Raw genomic sequence first — 17,794 nt, 5'->3', positions numbered from 1 at the left:
TCCCAGGTATAAATAAATAAAGGTTCACTTGGGTGTGAGCGGTGAACTTGGGGCACATGGGGAAACAATCACATGACCAGTTTACCATATACTGAAGTCCATGTGGGATCCCCTCAACCTGTATTGTCAACACGTCCGGTAGGGTATTTGAATTAGTCTAAATTTGCCTTTAAATTATCTGCAGAGTTTTTAATTTTTTTTATCTGCTTTTACCTCATAAAAACAACAACTGCCATTTCTAGATGTGCCTCAATGAACTATCATTCCTCTCTAAAGCAAATGAGATGTTATTGTCACAGCTTCATCTGAATTTTTTCCTTCTGTTTCCTGCAGCTCTCGTTGTGCGCTTCTTAACCAAGCGGTTCATCTGGGAGTACGATCCAACGCTTGGTAAGTGCCGTTTTATTGGCTGTAATCAAAGAATACTTCTGGGCATGCTAGAAAGACAATGTATATTACTCGGCCAGTGCAGTCATAATCATTTTGGCATTTGAAACCATATCCTCTTCAGTTACACAGACTACCCGAATATGCATCTTCCATGAGCAGGTGACTGTGTAGAGCCTAGTCATACCATGCAAGTGCGTATTGGGTACAGAATTTAGCATTCTGAGAATTTTTGGCATTATTAAAACTTTTGCCTTAGGTGACGGTCTGTGGCTCAGCGGCAGAGCATCTGCTTAGCATGCAGAAGGTCCCAGTTTCAGTCCCTGGCATCTCCAGCTGAACAGATCAGGCAGTAGGTGATGTGAAAGACTTCTGCCTGGGACAGGCAAAAAATCTCGAATCCCAATACTGGCACAGTATTCGGATCTGAGATTTTTCAGAGATCCCGAATTTTTTGGGTCCAATAGAACCAAGAAGGAAAACACCAGTTTTGTTTTGTTTTTTTAAAGCCAGCCCAATCCTGGGGCTGGCTTGGCTTCTCCTGCAGCTCGGTGTAAAATCTTGAGAGAATCTGGTTTTGCAGATTTTTAAAGTGTTCAAAAAAAAAGAGAGCCATTCACACATACATGCACACACATTTGATTCGGCCCTATTCAGAAGATTATTTCTGGCTCTTACAGCTGTAAAGATGGGTATGAAAATATGGGGGCAATGTATGGTGAAATCTCAGGAACACCATAAGCTACGGAGCTAGATTATCTGTAGAAGACAAAGAGGAAGAGGAGGTGGAGATTGGATTTACACCCCAGCCTTCACTACCCGAAGGAATCTCAGAGCAGTTTACAGTCTCCTTTCCCTTCCCCTCCCCACAACAGACATCCTGTGAAGTAGGTGGGCCTGAGAGAGTTCTTGAGAGTACTGCTTTTGAGAGAACAGCTCTGAGGGAACTTGTGTCGGACCCAAGGTCACCCAGTTGGCTGCATGTGGAGAAGTGGGGAATCAAACCCGGTTCTCCCAGATTAGAGTCTGCGCTCCTAACCACTACACCAAACTGGCACCATGCTTCCGTGCTCTGCATAGCTTAATCTTCCTGCACACCAGGAACAACCAAAGTAGAAGAACAAAATGAAACACAAAAGAAGTAGAACAAAATCAACTGAACAAATACAGGGGAGATTAGCTTCATTTAAAAATCAAAGACGTCAGATTTCATCAACATGGAATCTGAGTGGGCGTGGCATTTTGCTCATTTTTTTAAAAAAAAAAATCAGAGTATTCATATCCCTGTTCCAAAGCTGTAACTGAGTGTAACTGACGGTGTAATGGAAACCTACCCTGATTGCTCTGCACATGAGCCAAGCCTCATCCAATCCTAAAACTCTTCCCTGGCAAGATACTAGCCAATAGGACTTTAATCTTTCTTAAGCCTTAACAAAGCAATTGCCTTGACCTGGTGTCGGGCTGCCCTTGCACCCCCCGCAGGAACCCCTCCTTCCACCGTGACTCTGGGAATCTCCAAAGGGGCTGCTGGGGTCTCAGTGCACAGATGAAAGGCCTTGGCCAGACGGCAATAGGCACTCTCTGGACTCTCCGATCTCTCTTTCTCTGCTGAGGCCAGTTCAGACTCTCCTGTTTCCTCCTCCTCAACCCCAGTTTACTGGCCTCCTTTTATTCTCCCAGACCTTGTTCCCCCACCTCCTCCCCCTTTCCCAGTGGCTCTCCTTCCTGTCTATCACCTCGTGCTCTCCCCTCATCGGCTAAAGATGTCAGTCCCTTTTAAGCTCTGTGCCCTGCCTCCATCCTGCCTCATCCAGAGTGGGGTTGGCATCTTCCACTGGCTCTCGGTCACACCGCTCTGGCCTGGCGCCACACCAGCCTCCTTCCCCCGGCTCCTCACTGCTCTGCCAGCAGGCCTTGTGGCTGGGCGGCTGGGCTCAGCCGACGACTTGGACCCTGGCAGCCACCGCTGCTCTGCTGGCTCCCGGGAGCCCCGGCTCCAGTCCCTGCAGCACTCCACGGCGGCAGCTCCGTGGGACCCCAGGCGGCCAGGTGCCAACCCTACCAGCGCGCAGCCCCAACCCAGACCTTTTGCCAGTGGGCGACTCCGGCTTCACGGCACTTCTGGGTGTTGGTGCTGCAACTCCTTATATCTCCATGGACCCTGGCACACTGGCAGGTACGTCCGGTCCCGGACACCTGGATAACCCAACCCAGGCTGATCATGTCAGGTCTTGGAAGCTACGCAGGGTCAGCCCTGGTCAGTATTTTGGATGGGAGACCACCAAGGAATACCAGGGTCATGACATGGCAAGCCACCCCTGAACATCTCTTGCCTTGAAAACCCCATGGGGGGGTTGCCATAAGTCAGCTGTGACTTGACAGCAAAAACAAGCAAACAAATCAGTTATAGCTTGATGCAGGGTATGATGCAAAATCAGTTCACTGAAGGAGGGGGGAGTCTTGGCTTTATAAAAACTCCTCTATTTTCTTGATGATTCAAACAGCCCAAGCTGCCTAAATGATCTGTCCTTCAGCCTGGGGTTTGCTGCTAAGTGAATAGTATTACACAGCATTCAAGGAGCGTATCTTGTCATTTGTGGGCAATTCCCTTCGAATCTTGCATATGGTATTGATGTCAAGGGAGCTGCATGTATTTCAGGCTCTTCAACTGGTTTGTGGACGGCTGCCAAATGTGTCAGCAACAAGCTTGGCGTTTAGCATGCGGAAGGCTCTTTTGCAAACTAAGCTTTTGCTTTTTTTAAACTACGTTTCGATCACTTCCTTTGCCCCCAGGAAAAAAGGTCTCTCGAGGCTTTGGTTTGTTACAATGGCAGCTGTACAAGGTTGTAGCAAGCAACAAGATACACAGAATAAGCATTAATTGTGGTCTTAAAAATATGTTTGGGCTCTCACCAACAAGTATTTCTTGACCGTCTTTCTTTCTTTCTCAAACCACTGAGAAATAGCCAGATTAACTTTGGGGGGAAACCAGGGCCGGTTTCTAAAATCATTGACAGCAGTGTGTAAATATGGAGTAAGTGTGGAGTTCTTAACAATAACAGTTTGCGGTAGGAAATTCCAGTGTGGAATTTCCAAAGGGCCTCGGCCAGTGAAATCAAATCCTGGAATGGTTTTGGAATCCAGTAGAAGCAGATTATGCATGTCTACATTACAAGTTTCTGATCTTCTATTGGTCAGACATTTCTCCTTCAATATTTTTTTCCCCAAATTTAAAAAGAGAGGCCAAAAGGAATGATACTTTCTATTCAGAAGAGAGGACCGGTTCATTATACTAGAAGCCGGTGAAGTCTTGCTCCCATTCCAATTCAGACTAGGAAGAGGAAAAATGAGCAGATATCGGTCCTTTTTACATTACCATTCTAAACCGGATGTTATTCGTTGTTGGCCCGATTTCGAGTAAAGCGATACAGGGTTTCATACAGTGAATTTCTTTCTGTTAATGATCCATCTCTGAAGCACTATAGTAATTTCAAACAGTGCCGCTTTTTCACCTTGTGATCTTCCTTGATCTTTTTAAAAAAATATAAGTTGAGTGCTATAGCGCTAAACCAATATAGTACTTCAGTGCTATAGCAGGACCATTGAAGAAGAAGAAGAAGAGATTGGATTTATACCCCGCCCTTCACTCGGAGTCTCAGAGCGGCTTACAAACTCCTTTCCCTTCCCCTCCCCACAACAGACACCCTGTGAGGTGGGTGGGGCTGAGAGAACTCTGACACAAACTGCTCTTTTTCAAGGACAGCTGTGCCAGAGCTTGTGACTGACCCAAGGTCACATCAGCAGGTGCAAGTGGAGGAGTGGGGAATCCAACCCGGTTCTCCCAGATTAGAGTCCGCGCACTTAACCACTACACCAAACACAATGAAATCAATGGAGTCAAGGCATCTCAATAGTCACTATAACACTGAAATGCCAGAGAGCCAGTTTGGTGTAGTAGTACAGTGCGCAGACTCTAATCTGGGAGAACCAGGTTTGATTCCCCACTCCTCCACTTGCAGTTGCTGGATGACCTTGGGCAAGCCATAGCTCTGTCAGAGCTGTTCTTGAAAGAGCTCTCTCAGCCCCATCTACCTCACAGGGTATCTGTTGTGGGAAGGGAAAGGGAAAGGAGTTTGTAAGCCACTCTGAGACTCCGAGTGAAGGGTGGGGTAGAAATCCAGTCTCTTCTTCTTCTTCTCTATATTGGTTTAGCATTGTAGCACTCAACTCTGAACATTAAAAAAAAGTCTGTAGAAGATCGTGTGGCGAAAAGGGGCAGGAAAAAAGTGGCATTGTAGGGAACACTATGGACTTTTTAAACAGCACACCAGAGCGATTGAGAAGTGCAGTGATGGGCTAGAGAATGAAAGAAAGCAGTTTCCCTCAAAAACAGCTCAACCACGCTTTGTTAACTGGACTCAAGAGGGTTTATATGAACAGGTAAATAAATCCCACTAGCAGCTGGTTACTAGAACAGGTCTATCTGAAATGACAGGAAAAAACCCATTTGCAGCCAGTTACTAAAAGAGAGTACGAAGACAGTTTGAAAAAGAACCATGAGCAGAGACATGGCTGCTTAGTATCTCAGAGCACGTTTTGATTTCAAAAACGGTAGAGCTAGTATGGATCTTGACAGTCAGAGGAACAGCCAGGACCATATCTGATGGATCGGGTTGATCACCGGTGGCCTGTGACAGGGGAGCATTATTACTAGCCAAAGTGTGTACTGGTTCATCCCTGGAGCTGACTGGCTTTCAGAGCTCGATGTTTGTGGTTTGCCAGGATGGATTGGCTCAATAAAGGAAGCTGCAGCCCTTCGTTTGCAAGACCTGAGCAAGGCTGTTGACAATAGGACATTTTGGAAGGCATTGATTCAAAGGGTCGCCATGAACCAGCGGTGACTAGATGGCAATTAACACACACAGGATATGCTTTTGCCACTTGGACCAGTAACCCTATCAAGAGATCAGGTACCCATTTGCTCAGTCCAGTGTTGAGACACGCTAGTTCTTCTTCTGTGCTATCCACCTGTGGGGATTGCCTAGCCCAGAGGTTCTCAACATGGTGCCTATGGGTGCCGTGGCACCCGCCAGCACTTTTCCTGGCACCCGCCAATCGCTTTTAGAAAATGTATGGAGCCAGATGGGTTTTCCCCCCAGCAAGGCTTCTGCTTGGCCATTGGAGATTTCATTGGCTTTGCAGATTTTTTAAAATGTTGCTTTGGCAGCAGCTGCCACCACGGCACAAGGAGTTCATTTGTGACTGAAGGTAAGCCGTAGCAGCCATTTTGTGGCTAGCTCTACCTCCTGTGGCAGCCATTTTGTTTTAGCCATTTTATGGCTGTGCTCACCATGTTGTGTCAAAATTCCAGTAGTGCCCACCAATTCAAAAAGGTTGTGGACCCCTGGTTTTGTTCACACTGGATCCATTATCTTAGGTGCATCCAGTGCTTTTTTGCAACAACAATAAAAACAAAGAAAATAAGTGCCAATATTCGAATATAAGGTTGTGCAAATATAAGATTTACACCTGTTCTGCTCTCAGGACTTAGGAGAAAACACACTCACCCCTGAAAAAGTGCCAGTACTTAAAACCAGTGAGTACCGTCATCAAAAAAGCCCCAGTTACGTCGGTATAGACTGGCAGTGAACTGTACTGAACTGCATATACTCTCCCAACATCAGATCCTAAATTAATCTGAAAAACTGTTAGATTGGTTATGGATGCATAGTTTTATACAAAACATCTGGGCATCTTGGAAAATTGTAGTTCCAGCAGAGTTCTTTTTTTAAAAAATTATTATTTAATTTTCACATACATAAACCAATAACAGAAACTATAAATGGTGTAACAAAGTATATGGGTGTCGAACTCATTTGTTATGAGGGCCAGATCTGACATAAATGAGACCTTGTTGGGCCAGGCCATGTGTGTCATAAAATGTAATGCCAGGTAGCAGAGATATAAGCTTGATAAAGGACACAAACACAAAGGGTACATATTATAACAAGTATAAAGATTTTGAGCATTTGGGAATTTCCTCAAGCTGTGACACAAAATCTAGTATAATAAACCTCACTTCTGCAAAGTCGTTGTGTGGTGGGTTTAATTCATACTGACTAGTTCCAGCAGAGTTCTAATGGTAAGCATGGGAGCGCACAGGGCCCTCAGACTTTTTTGACCCCCATGTCAGTTTGTGAAACAGAACCATATATTTGATCGTGCAGATCAGCAGGTGTGCCTGTTATGGATTATGCCTGTCTCTACATACTCCAAGAGCTGACCGTGGCTTAGCGGTGGATTAATGTTGATTTCCCAAGGCTGCCCTCTTGTGATGCTCTAAAAGGGCATGCACTCCTTTGTGCCCTCTCTCCAAGGATTGTTTACTCAAGAGGAGCAGTTGTAATGTGCCACCTGCACCTTGGCAATGGGAGGAAGATTTCTTCTCCTTTTATATATGAATTACTTATATTCCCTCTTGCAGAATGGGGAAAAAATGAATTCTTGAAACCTATCAAAAACTGCCTTCGGCCCTGACCTGGATAGCCCAGGCAAGCCCAGTTGTGTCAGATCCCAGAAGCTATGCAGGGCCGACCCTGGCAAGTATTTGGATGGGAGCCCTCCAAAGAATAGCAGGGCCAGGAGGCCAGAGGCAAGCTATCAAGCCATTTCTGTGAATGTCCTCTGCGCCCCAGTAGGAGTCGCCAGAGGTCACCATGGCTTCCAGGCATGGGCACACACATGCACACACCAAAATGAAATAAAATTTTTAAAAAACTGCCTTGGGATACAGGGTAATGCCGGTGGCACTGATATTGAGGAAAGTTACATGCTATTCTAGGTAAGGAATATCCCATGTTTAATTAATGGCACGCTGTGCATGGAACATGAAGCTTTCCTGCATTCTTGCATCCCTTTCTGACTTATGGAGAGAGAATTTGCGGGATCATGGGACCAATGTAAAGGAATAGCTGAACAGTTTGGGGGGACTGGAATGATGACGGACAAGGGGGCGAAAACGCTCCCCCCTCCGTCTTCTGGAGATGTAACTTGTCCCCTTGACCCTCCCTCCTCCAACCCACATATCCATATAGCTGGTTCTCTGCACCCCTCAAAGCCTGGAATGACCTTTCCAGGGGTCTGAGGGGGCTACCGGAATGGAGGGGAATGCAGGCAAATTTCCCATGCATGGATGACTTGGGTGCACGCTATGGATTTTCTTTCAGGTTTTTTAAAACATAACTCCTGACCCATAACTTTCTTCCAGCTTCCATGATGCCACCTGTGTGTCCCGAGGTCTATCCCAGTCGGATGGGGGGGGAGTAGGCGAATATTCAAGTATAATTTCCCCCTCTCTCCTGTCACTGCTGCTCGTCTCCACTCTCCTCCACCCAAAGGAATTAGTGCAGCATCTATTATGGAGATCAGAGTTGGAAGCATGCTTTCATTTCTCGCCTGTATCGGCATGGAAACACACAGAGGGAGGGGACATTGTGCCGGGGTTTTTAAGAACCCGGCTGACAGCGCCAGATCCCCAAACGCCCAGCAGGGAGTCGGAGGGAGCGAGCAGAAGCAGGTGAAGGAGCTCGAGGCCCCGGGGGTCTTTCTTTCTCGTGCCGGCCTCAAGCTGCAGCTTTCATTTGTGGCAGGAATGAAATGAAGATAGCTTGAGAGAACTTTCCCCCAGTGCCGCGAGGAGCTGAATAATGCAAGGCAGCCTGCCGCAATAAACAGTGCGCGGGGAGTGAGTCCATAGCAGTTTGCGAGCCAAGGGGGGATGTTCCTTGGCTCTCTCCTCCACATCTCTTTTTTGGTCTTTAATACCCACCAGATGGTTTAATTAAACGGTATTAAAAATCACAGCCTGAACGACTGCGTGTGCACACATTTGCCCCCTGTTCCTTCCTCTCTTCCCCGTCTTTTAGCTGTTTGGTCCGAAGGCAGCTAACACAGAGCAGAAATGAAAAGGCTAGACGGTTAACCCAGTCCTTGTGTTGTCCAGGCTGCAGTTTTGTGCTGTCTTTGATGCAGAGAGAACTTCTTCTCCCTCTCCCCAAGTACTAGAAACTCGAGGGCATCCAATGAAGTTGATGGGCAGTAGATTCAGGACGGACAAAAAAAAATTAGTTCTTTACACAGAAAGTTATGGGAAAAAACACAGCAAGCAATGAAAAATGTGGAATTTGCAGCCAGAGGATGTTGTGATGGCCACAGGAATAAACAGCTTTAAAAGGGGATTAGAAATAAAATCAGAAGATTTTTCGGCTAAACGTTAGGAAGAACCTCTTGACAGAGCAGTTCCTCAGTGGAACAGGCTTCCTCGGGAGGTGGTGGGCTCTCCTTCTTTGAAGGTTTTCTAACTGAGGCTAGATGGCCCTCTGACAGCAATGCTGATCCTGTGAACTTGGGCAGATCATGAGAGGGAGGGCAGGAAGGGTTGCCTCAGTGCTTAGTTCTTGTGGCCTTTTCTTACACGCCCAGAGAAATGCTGATTGCCACTTTGGGATCAGAAAGCAATTTTTCTCCAGGCCGGTTTGGCTAGGGAACCTGGGGGGGGGGGTTTTGTCATCTGGGCATGGAACAGCAGTCACTGCAGGTGTGGAGAGGAAGGTATTTGTGAATTTCCAGCCTTGTGCAGGGGGTTAGACTAGATGACCTTGGAGGTCCCTTCCAACTATGATTCTAGGGAAGACAGGTCTATCAGTGGCTACTATCCATAGTGGCTAAAGGGAACCTCTACATTCAGAAGCAGTAAGCCTCAGAATACCAGTGCCCAGAAGCTATATCAGGGGAAGTCCTTGGCCTCTGTGCCCTGTTGGTGACCCTCCAGGGGAAGTGATTGTCCCCGGTGTGAGACAGGATGCCATGTACAGCACAAATCAACCCTGAGAATTTTTCAGTCCATTTTCCGCTTCACTGTGCTTTGTCATTGTAAGGTGGGGAGGAAGGTGCAGGTATTTGTGAATTTCCAGCCTTGTGCAGGGGGTTGGACTAGATGACCCTGTAGGTCCCTTCCAACTATGATTCTAGGGAAGACAGGTCTATCAGTGGCTACTAGCCATAGTGGCTAAAGGGAACCTCTACATTCAGAAGCAGTAAGACTCAGAATACCAGTGCCCGGAAGCTATATCAGGGGACGTCCTTGGCCTCTGTGCCCTGTTGGTGGCCCTCCACGGGAAGTGATTGTCTCCGGTGTGAGGATGTCATGTACAGCACAAATCAACCCTGAGGAGAATTTTTCAGTCCATTTTCTGCTTCACTCTGCTTCGTCATTGTTAGGTGGGGAGGAAGGTGCAATTGGCTGTGCCAGCACGCTGTAGCCTGATGTTCTCTTGGGTGTTGTGTGTATGTTTTATTGAAAAATAAACTGAGCTAACCAGGATCTCAGACATGGTTTTTAGAATGCTGAGTTGGACATATTTTAGAATAATGGCTCTTAAACTGCTTTTGGAACCAGATATGGTAGAATTGAATCAAATTCATCAAAATAACAATAGTTTTTAAATATCCCTAGTTACGCCAATGACCAGTTTGGTGTAGTGGTTAAGTGCACAGACTCTAATCTGGGAGAACCAGGTTTGATTCCGCACTCCTCCACTGGTAGCTGCTGGATGACCTTGGGCAAGTTCTGTCAGGGGTGTTCTTGAAAAAGAGCAGTATCTGTCAGCGCTCTCTCAGCCCCACCTGCCTCACAGGGTGTCTGTTGTGGGGAGGGGAAGGGAAAGGAGACTGTAAGCCGCTCTGAGACTCCCTTGGGTAGTGAAGGGCGGGGTATAAATCCAATCTCCTAGTTACACAGGGCACAAAGAGGATAGTGACAAAAGTGATGTGGGAAAATTGGTCTGCTATATTTGAGAATTGGAAGTGGGAGGCTGATTTGGGGTGGGGGGGCTGATTGGGGTCAGGGGCAGTGTTCCCTCTTAGCTGAGTTAGTGTGAGCTAGCTCACAGTTTTTTACCCTCTGGCTCACACATTTTTGTCTTAGCTCAGGAAGGATGGCTCCAGTCTGGAGCAAACTGATTTATGCAGCAGCCAAATCACCTGCCTGCTTACAACTTTAATGCTGGTAGCTCACAAAGTAGAATTTTTGCTCACAGGACTCCACAGCTTAGAGGGAGCATCAGGGGTCTAACGGCGTGAGAAAATGACTTAACCCTTTTGCCTTGAGCCATTTCCACCACTTCCATCTTTGACATATATAACAGAAACCTGGAGCTGCTATTGAGATGGGGAGAAAGTGAGACAGAGTCATATAAATACTTGTACAGCATATGCTCCCTCATCAGGGAGAGTCATCTATCTCCCTGTCATCTTCCACCAATGGGTCAGGACTTCCTTGTTCTGTCTGGCCAATAACTGTTATTAGCCCTCCTTTTGGTGTTGAGTGTCTATGTGCTTTTAATGGAATTATTTTATATAATTTATTTACTCAATTTTTATCCCATCCTCCCCTGCAAACAGGGCTCAGGGTGGCTTACAACGTGTAAGTATAAAAAGATTGAAACATAATTCAGTAAAATTTACCTCCATACAAACAATAACATAGGTTGTAAGATAGCGTCAGCACGGTTAGAATGTTCCCAGGATTTCCACTGTACGTGTGTTCAGATATTCCAATTTCTGGGGAGTGGTAGAGCTCCCACCAATAACAGCATGAGTTAAAAATGTGAATAAAGCAGAAAGGTGGAGTGGGGGGTGGGTATAATTTGACATTCATTCATTCATTCATTCATTCATTTATTTATTTATTTATTTGGATTTATATCACGCCCTCCCCAAAGGCTCAGGGTGGCTGCCAACCAAAGGCCTGGCAGAAGATCTCCATTTTACAGGCCCTACAAAATTGTAACAAGTCCTGCGGGGTCCTGATTTCACTGGGGAGTGTTCCACCAGGCCAGGTTTTCAAAGGCTTAAAAGTTTTGGTGCCCGCTGCCTTGGGGACCCTATTTGGGTGGAAAGGCAGCATAGAAATGCTTTTAAATGAATCGCAAATGCTCCCGAGCTCATATGCTCCTTGCAGGGTATAGCCTGCATTCTGCTGTAAGGAAAGCTTATTTCCCTTTTGCCCCCCTTTCCAGAAGTTGGTGCCAGGGGCAGGGACTCTTCGACCAGTCTTCCACAGCCAGCCACTGTAGCTAGCGGTTGCCGGCTCTGGGCTGGGAAATGCCTGGAGATTTGGGAGGTAGGGCCTGGGGAGGGCAGAGTTCAGGGAAGGGAGGGACCGCAGTAGGGTATAATGCCACAGAGTCCAGCCTCCAAAGAAGCCATTTTCTCCAGGAAAGCTGATCTCTGTCATCTGGAGATCAGTTGTAATAGCAGGAGATCTCCAGCTGCCACCTGGAGGTTGGCCACACTAGCTATAGCAGATGAGTCTGTGTGGTGCTGTTTCGTCTGGGGCTGGGGTCCTTTAGGGGATTTGGATGGTCAAAGAAGCTCACAGAGGCAAGATACTTTTGCAACACTAATGTGGTTGAACTAAGGAAAAGAAAAGAGTCCATGATATAAACAAAGACAGCAGTCTCTTACAGCCCTCTTAGTCACTGGGGGGCTTTTTACAGCAATGGCTGTGCCCCTGGGCCTGGTCCCACAAGACAGATGCCAACCTCCCAGTGGGGCCTGGAATTCTCCCAAGATTAAAAATGGTCTCTATACTACAGAGATCAGCTCCCCTGGAGAAAATGGCTGCTGTGGAGGGTGGACTCTATGGTATTGTCTCCCAATGAGGCCTTCCCACCCCAAACCCCACTATTTCAAGACTCCACCCCCATATCTCCTGGAACTTCCCAACTCACAATTGGCAACCCTATCAATACCTCCTGGTCTCTGGTGAAACCCCACCCACTATGGCTTCCTCTTCCGCTTCTATACTCTTCAGCCTTCCTGTACTAGTAACACCTGGTAATCATGCTGAGGTATGCCAGCTTGGGGTTAATGTCTGCAGCTGGAGCTCCCTTATCCCATTTTTGGGAGAAGGTTGAATGACTTAAGAGGAAGCAATCCTGCAGACACTTATAATTCTGGAACAAGTGGCCAAGATGCGCGAAGCCATACTGTATTCTTGGTGCTCAGGGGGCAACAGTGGGAGGGCTTCTGGAGTTCTGGCCCTGCTGGTGGACCTCCTGATGGCACCTGGGCTTTGGGCACTGTGTGACACAGAGTGTTGGGCTGGATGGGCCATTGGCCTGATCCAACATGGCTTCTGTTATGTTCTTAAACCAGAGTAAGGTCTCCTGACTACATCATTCCCTAATCCTCCGCACGAGGGGCGGGGGAGTCTTCTGGGAAGGCTCTACAAACACACAGAATCATACTGTAACCCCTGAGTTTAGCTTTCCAGGGTGGTGTCTGGAGCCGTGATAATAAATCTGCCAGTTAGCTAGGTCTTTTCGCCAAGCTGGAAGTTCAGATGCCATCAATCTTGCTTAAAGAGTGAGATGTTAAGATAAGACCCAAAATGATTAGCGGCCTGAGTTTCCAGACCCAATTCACTCCCCTTGACTCAGGGACATGGAGGGCTTGCAACTCTGGTAGTGCTTCCATAAATAGATCAATCATATGCAAGGAAGCTGTTTCTTGGAGCGCCTACTTGAGAAAAGAGAGGGGAAGGAGCAATAATTTCAACATGTTGTGCAATGAGACAGCCCTAAAAAAAACACCCCATATTTTATTATTAACTCCAAGGCTGTGCTTGATGGTTGTCTTGGAGAGGTCCTTGATCAGTAGCTTTGTGATGTTCAGTTGAGTTGATGATGTTGTCAGTCCTAAGACAGGTAGAGTGAAAAGCCTGGCCAACTCCAGGGCTGTGTGGTCCAGCAGATGGCGCTGTTTAATCCTGCACCAGGCCACGATTACTGCAGCTGCAGGTTGTCAATTCCAATTTCCAGCAGGTAGTTGGATCTTTATACAACCCTCACGGCATTAAAACCTTCCAGGGCACATCCAAGAGGGCTACTTTCTGTGCTCTTGGTTCAGAGTTTTACATGAAGCAAGAATACCAAATAAGCAAAGGCAGGTCTCTTTGTAAGACAGAAACTCCGCCAAAGGTTGTGCTCCCCCAGCCCAATTTGGCAGCTCTCCAAGGTCGCCAGGTAGAGGTCTTTCACATCACCTACTACCTGATCCTTACTGGAGATGCAAGGGATTGAACCTGGGACCTTCTGCAAGCCAAGCAGATGCACTACCACAGAGTCCTGGCCCCTCCCCAACTTTTATCTGAGTTAAGACGAAAACCTTGCAAAATGAAACAGATTCCCCCCCCCCAACAAATTTAGAATGAGAAATTTAAAACCTGAGGTTTGAAATTTGAAATATATATCAGTTGTCAAAGAGGAAATGCCACTGCATGTCAACTCTCAAATATCAACAGATGCAGAAATCAAACATTCTTGAGTGCCGAATGCTATAAATTATTTCATTCATTTTCAGTGAATATTCAAATAGTCAGTGAATATTCATTCACAGAGGAGAACTTGGTGGTAAATTCATTTCAGCTCCATTTCTCCCCCTCACTCAATCTCAAAATGCAATTCTTATCAAGGGAACAGCTTCTGTTGGCTCAGCCGTCACAACCAACTGCCATACGGACAGGATGCATACCAGTGTGGGATGGATGTGCCACTGGACCTGCTGTCCTCTTCTTTTTTTCTCGTCCTCTGACCTTCCCAGCTGTTCCTTTAGGAATTCTTTGCCCTAGTTAGGGATGCTCCAACATCCACCAGCTCGCCCATTGTGAACAGGGAGCTGAGATTTTGTTGAGTCGTTTGGCTGTTGGTTAACCTGTTTACGGCTGTTTGGCGGGTATTTGCTGTATTCCTTCCTAACCACACAGTAGAGTTTAGCTGGCTTTTTGCACATGTGTGTTTTCACAACAGCCTGATTCAATTCCACTATGCCCCCTATCCTTGCTGGATAACTGCTCCACTCAGCAGTTCAGTAGACAATTAGATTAGTCACAAATCATAGACCTCAGTCATAAATAAGTTCTGTGATTTTGGTTCTGGGCAGCAGCGCGACACCACGGGTGCTTGTTTGGGACACTCCCGATCAGCCCCGACCTTCCTTGCCCCCCCCTACTCCGTGGGTCCTTGTGACCTTGTCGGGCTTCACTGGACCTCCCGGAGAGAGGTCCGGCAGCATGAGACTTTTCCAGCCGCCCCACGAGTGGCAACAACCGGGAGATGACCAAGATTATCTCAGAGCAGGGAATGGTGCAAACATGGCCGCCGTGGTTTGCTAAGACGCGGCTGCCCGTTTTAGAGACAAACAAAACGTAACATACAGCAAAGCAAATACTTAACATATGCACCATGGAAGCGTTAACAGCACCTACTAAGTTAAACCTGTTAGACAGTGGCAGAATACAAAGTGGTTCACACGCTTTCTGTTCTTGGCACAAACTATACCAATTCTAAAAAACAACAAACTGTTTGAAGAATTAGATCAAATAACAAGAAGATTTATTTGGCAAGCCAAAAGACCACGGATTAAACTAAAACTATTGCGAGATAAAAAGGAAGGGGGGGGGGTCTAGGCATCCCGGACTGGAAACTCTATTATAATGCTGCATTTATAATCCTAAAACTTGAAGGTCATGATCTATACATGGGCTGGCACGCCTATGTATGGTATGACACAGAACAGATACAAAAACACTTCCACAACCATATACTACGAGGCGCATTAAGCAAAATTTGGAGAAATATAAAAGGAAAGTTCTATGGTAAGATTCCAGGATGGGTTGCACCATTGGAAGCGTTTATTTTGCCAAATCTATTAACCGAAGATAAGAAAGCTAGTTATGAATTATTACTAACGAAAGAAAAAGAACTAAAACCCTTTGAGAGCTTACAAGAATTAAATATCAATTTAACAATTTGGGAAAAGAACCAGCTAAAATCTAGGTTTGCTAAAGACAAAAGAAGAGGCTTTGAAACACTAAAGACAGAACTAGACAAAATCTGGCTCTCATCATCGGACAAATTAATACAAAAGCTGTACAATTTTCTTCTAAAGGAAGAGATGAAAGATGACAAGATAAAACCAAGCATGAGGACGTGGATGAGAAACCTGGGAAAGGAAATACGTAAGTATAGAAAAGTGGACCAAAGCCTGGAAGTCAATAAAATTGTTAAAAGCTACCGCATACAAAGAAAACATCTTTAAAATGCACTACCGATGGCATTGGTCGCCAGATAAAGTAGCAAAATGCTACAAAAGAGCTTCGGAAAATTGTTGGAGATGTAAAAAAAAATGTGGGCTCGTACTTTCACGTTTGGTGGAGATGTGAGAAAGCAGTAAAATTCTGGAAAAGAGTACAGAAGTTAATAGCAGAAATTCTAGAAATAGATTTAAACCTGGACCCAGAAGTATACTTAACATTCTACCAGAAGGGATTAAATTTAATGACACATGTGTGATATTGTATATCCTTACCAGCTCTAGAATTCTCTTAGCAAAATGCTGGAAATCAGAGCAAATACCAAGTAGAGAGAAGTTAATTACTAGAATTATGGAAATAAGAGAGATGGACAAATTAAATATGATATTGTTGGCAAAAGATGAAATTGTATTCAAAAAAAGATGGCAAAAACTTGATAAATGGTTTGAAACAAATGTTTAAAGAATCTCCAGAAAATAATGTACTAATAGTATTTGTATTTTTATTGTAAAAACTTGAAAATAAAAATAAAAACACTCATCTTCAGAGAAAAAAAAGAAGAATACAAAGTGGTTCATAAAATGTGCGTACAACATCTTGAACACACATGAAGCTGTCTTATACTGAACCAGATCCATCAAAGTCAGTACTGTCTACTCAGACTGGTAGCAGCTCTCCAAGGTCGCCAGGTAGAGGTCTTTCACATCACCTACTACCTGATCCTTACTGGAGATGCAAGGGATTGAACCTGGGACCTTCTGCAAGCCAAGCAGATGCACTACCACAGAGTCCTGGCCCCTCCCCAACTTTTATCTGAGTTCAGACGAAAACCTTGCAAAATGAAACAGCAATTCCCCCCCCCCCAACAAATTTAGAATGAGAAATTTAAAACCTGAGGTTTGAAATTTGAAATATATATCAGTTGTCAAAGAGGAAATGCCACTGCATGTCAACTCTCAAATATCAACAGATGCAGAAATCAAACATTCTTGAGTGCCGAATGCTATAAATTATTTCATTCATTTTCAGTGAATATTCAAATAGTCAGTGAATATTCATTCACAGAGGAGAACTTGGTGGTAAATTCATTTCAGCTCCATTTCTCCCCCTCACTCAATCTCAAAATGCAATTCTTATCAAGGGAACAGCTTCCATTGGCTCAGCCGTCATAACCAACTGCAATACGGACAGGATGCATACCAGTGCAGGATGGATGTGCAGTCACCTCTGGACCATGATATGTCTGTTTGTTCCCTACTCTCACACACAGTGGATGTGCCCTAGTTAGGGATGCTCCAACATCCACCAGCTCGCCCATTGTGAACAGGGAGCTGAGATTTTGTTGAGTCGTTTGGCTGTTGGTTAACCTGTTTACGGCTGTTTGGCGGGTATTTGCTGTATTCCTTCCTAACCACACAGTAGAGTTTAGCTGGCTTTTTGCACATGTGTGTTTTCACAACAGCCTGATTCAATTCCACTATGCCCCCTATCCTTGCTGGATAACTGCTCCACTCAGCAGTTCAGTAGACAATTAGATTAGTCACAAATCATAGACCTCAGTCATAAATAAGTTCTGTGATTTTGGTTCTGGGCAGCAGCGCGACACCACGGGTGCTTGTTTGGGACACTCCCGATCAGCCCCGACCTTCCTTGCCCCCCCCTACTCCGTGGGTCCTTGTGACCTTGTCGGGCTTCACTGGACCTCCCGGAGAGAGGTCCGGCAGCATGAGACTTTTCCAGCCGCCCCACGAGTGGCAACAACCGGGAGATGACCAAGATTATCTCAGAGCAGGGAATGGTGCAAACATGGCCGCCGTGGTTTGCTAAGACGCGGCTGCCCGTTTTAGAGACAAACAAAACGTAACATACAGCAAAGCAAAGCAAACAAGGAATACAATGTGAGCACGAGTTCAAGTTCTGTTTTTCTTTCTGACGACTTTGATTAAGAGACCCCCGTTGAATCCTCCTAATATTTGAAGAGTGGCCAGGAAGAGAGACGGGAGTTAAAAATATGCTAATGTTACAAGGGGATGTAAAGCGGAGAAATGGAAAGTGCATTAGAAATGGATACAGAGGCAATGGAGGAAACAGAAGAATAGCTAAATACAGAGATTGCACAACTTTCGTTGAATCCTCCTAATATTTGAAGAGTGGCCAGAAAGAGAGACGGGAGTTAAAAATATGCGAATGTTACAAGGGGATGTAAAGCGGAGAAATGGAAAGGGCATTAGAAATGGATACAGAGGCAAT

The 17,794-nt window shown here is 45.7% G+C and overlaps 1 protein-coding gene across 1 annotated transcript in view; it reads left to right on the top strand.

Moving 5' to 3' along the window:
- Window positions 1-333: 333 nt before the first annotated feature.
- The window catches only part of RERG (RAS-like, estrogen-regulated, growth inhibitor), a gene marked incomplete at its 5' end in the record, with an annotated part of 27,810 nt that continues 10,349 nt past the window's right edge, over window positions 334-17,794 (top strand). The window contains one exon of the mRNA XM_015411467.1: window positions 334-390. Coding sequence (XP_015266953.1) covers window positions 334-390 — 57 coding nt within the window. The remainder of the gene's footprint in view (window positions 391-17,794) is intronic.

This window comes from Gekko japonicus, unplaced genomic scaffold (genome assembly GCF_001447785.1).
Source record: "Gekko japonicus isolate JY-2015 unplaced genomic scaffold, Gekko_japonicus_V1.1 scaffold4209, whole genome shotgun sequence".
Classification (NCBI taxonomy): domain Eukaryota; kingdom Metazoa; phylum Chordata; class Lepidosauria; order Squamata; family Gekkonidae; genus Gekko; species Gekko japonicus.
Note: the sequence above shows the minus strand (reverse complement) of the source record. Positions and strands in the feature narration are given on the sequence as shown.